Source organism: Arachis duranensis, chromosome 1 (genome assembly GCF_000817695.3).
Source record: "Arachis duranensis cultivar V14167 chromosome 1, aradu.V14167.gnm2.J7QH, whole genome shotgun sequence".
NCBI classification, from domain to species: Eukaryota; Viridiplantae; Streptophyta; class Magnoliopsida; order Fabales; family Fabaceae; genus Arachis; species Arachis duranensis.
The window spans coordinates 6501187-6503315 of NC_029772.3; the positions used below are offsets into that span (position 1 = coordinate 6501187).

The 2129-nt window shown below is 40.6% G+C and overlaps 1 protein-coding gene across 1 annotated transcript in view; it reads left to right on the forward strand.

Moving 5' to 3' along the window:
- Positions 1-2129, forward strand: part of LOC107474590 (transcription initiation factor TFIID subunit 15b) — a 3020-nt gene that overhangs the window by 319 nt on the left and 572 nt on the right. The window contains 5 exon segments of the mRNA XM_052258142.1: positions 1-150; positions 240-407; positions 500-1059; positions 1314-1464; positions 1546-1621. The exon segment at positions 1-150 is cut by the window's left edge and continues 13 nt beyond it. Coding sequence (XP_052114102.1) covers positions 1-150; positions 240-407; positions 500-1059; positions 1314-1464; positions 1546-1621 — 1105 coding nt within the window.

The window sequence follows — 2129 nt, forward strand, 5'->3', positions numbered from 1 at the left end:
GTGGATATGGCAGTGGAGGTGGCGATGGTGGTGGCTATGGTGGAAGGAGCGGAGGATATGGTGGAAACGATGGCGGAGGTTATGGTGGAAGGGGAGGCGGCGGTGGTGGTTATGGTGGTCGGGGAGGAGGTGGAGGCTATGGTGGTCGAGGTTTGTGTTTCTGGCTCTGTCGTTTTCAAATTTGTTTGATTCAATTTTTTGTTCATATATTTCATGTTATAATTTGATTTGAATTTCAGGAGGTGGTGGTGGATATCAAGGTGGTGGAGATCGTGGCGGACGAGGTGGCGGTCGTGGTGGCCGCGGTGGCGGTGGTAGTGGCAGAGACGGAGATTGGCGTTGCCCTAACCCAAGGTTTGTGATCTATCAATTCTTTACCAATTCTTTAAAATTCCAGTAACTCAACTTGTTAATTTTAAGTATGTTGATTATTATTATTATTATTATTATTATTATTATTATTATTATGAACTTCACTGGAAATTTCTATATCTAGTTGATGGAGGCAGGGGTAATGACTATACTGGTGGGCGGGGTAGTAATAATGATGGTAGAGGTGGAGGTGGCAGTAGAGGTGGTTCATATGGTGGTAATCAGGGGAGAGAGGACGGTGGCTATGGTCAAGTTCCCCCTCCTGCAGCCCAAACTTATGGTGGTTCTACTGGTGGTAACTACCCACCCTCCTATAATTCTTACGATGGAAATTCAAATTATGGAACAGATGCTGGTCCCCCACCTACAAGCTATACTGGTGGACCTACTTCATATCCTCCATCTTATGGAGGTAACACGGGTGGTTATGGTGGCGATAATGTAACCGATGCACGTGGGGGTGGTAGAAGTGGGCCCCCAGGAGGATATGACAGTGGTTATAATGCTGGCGCTGGCGGTGGTGGTCGAGGTGGGTATGGTGGTGCTCCTGCTGAGCCTGCAGCTCCGGTGAAGCAGTGTGATGAGAATTGTGATGATACCTGTGACAACTCTAGAATCTACATTTCCAACCTACCACCAGATGTGACTACCGAAGAATTGAGAGAACTTTTTGGAGGCATTGGTCAAGTAATGTTCTGATCTGTTGCCTACTGCACAAGCTATTATAAAGGGTTTTCTTTTTTTCTTAAAATAAATTATGTGAGGAATGTTCTTGCTTCTTGGTCCCTAAGCATATTTTTATGTGCTATATTGGTTGATTATTTGTGCTTCATGTAAGAAAAATACTCGATTTCTGTGCAGGGGAAAATATGATTATATTTAACTAGCTTTTGTTGAACATGGTTGGAATTTTGTTACATATCTGTGTTTTAACTCTGTAGGTTGGTAGAATAAAGCAGAAGAGGGGTTATAAGGATCAGTGGCCCTGGAATATAAAAATATACACTGATGAGAATGGGAATAACAAGGGTGATGCCTGCCTTGCTTATGAAGATCCCTCTGCAGCACACTCAGCCGGCGGTTTCTACAATAGTATTTATCTGGCTTCTCTACTAGCATATTTATATATGTTCTTGAATATGAAGAGTACTAATAATAACTCCTGCATTTCAGATTACGATTTGAGGGGTTATAAAATCAGTGTTGCAATGGCAGAAAAATCTGCACCACGGCCTGCATATAATCATGGGTATTCATTATACATAGACTGATGACACTTTATATATGTCCAAGAATTAATGATGTTGAAATGTTCAGTTGTAGCGGTTTCATTATGTTAAATATTTTGATAGAGATACTTGTGCTATTTTTCGTAATACGTACACCATAAAAGTTCATAGTTGAAGTGACAGTGGGTTTAGGTTGGAAGGACTAGTAGGAATGTGACGGTCGTCTCAATTGTTAAGTCCAAATGTTGACGAACCTAAAATGCTCGGTACTAGTATATTGTTGAACTTGAGGGTTCAGCGCCGTTCTTCATATATGTAGATCGTATTCTCTTGAGTAGATGTTGAAGTTGGAGTATTGAATGACTTCCCTATCAATTAAAACAATAGGAAAAAAATAAGTAAGAATTATTTTCAAGGTTATCGTTTGGTCTAAATATATTGGAATAAGTTTAGTCCTTTGACAGGTACTTGCTTTATCTATTGATTTCATAAAATGACCTTGTAGTTTTGTATATCAATTGAGGTTTA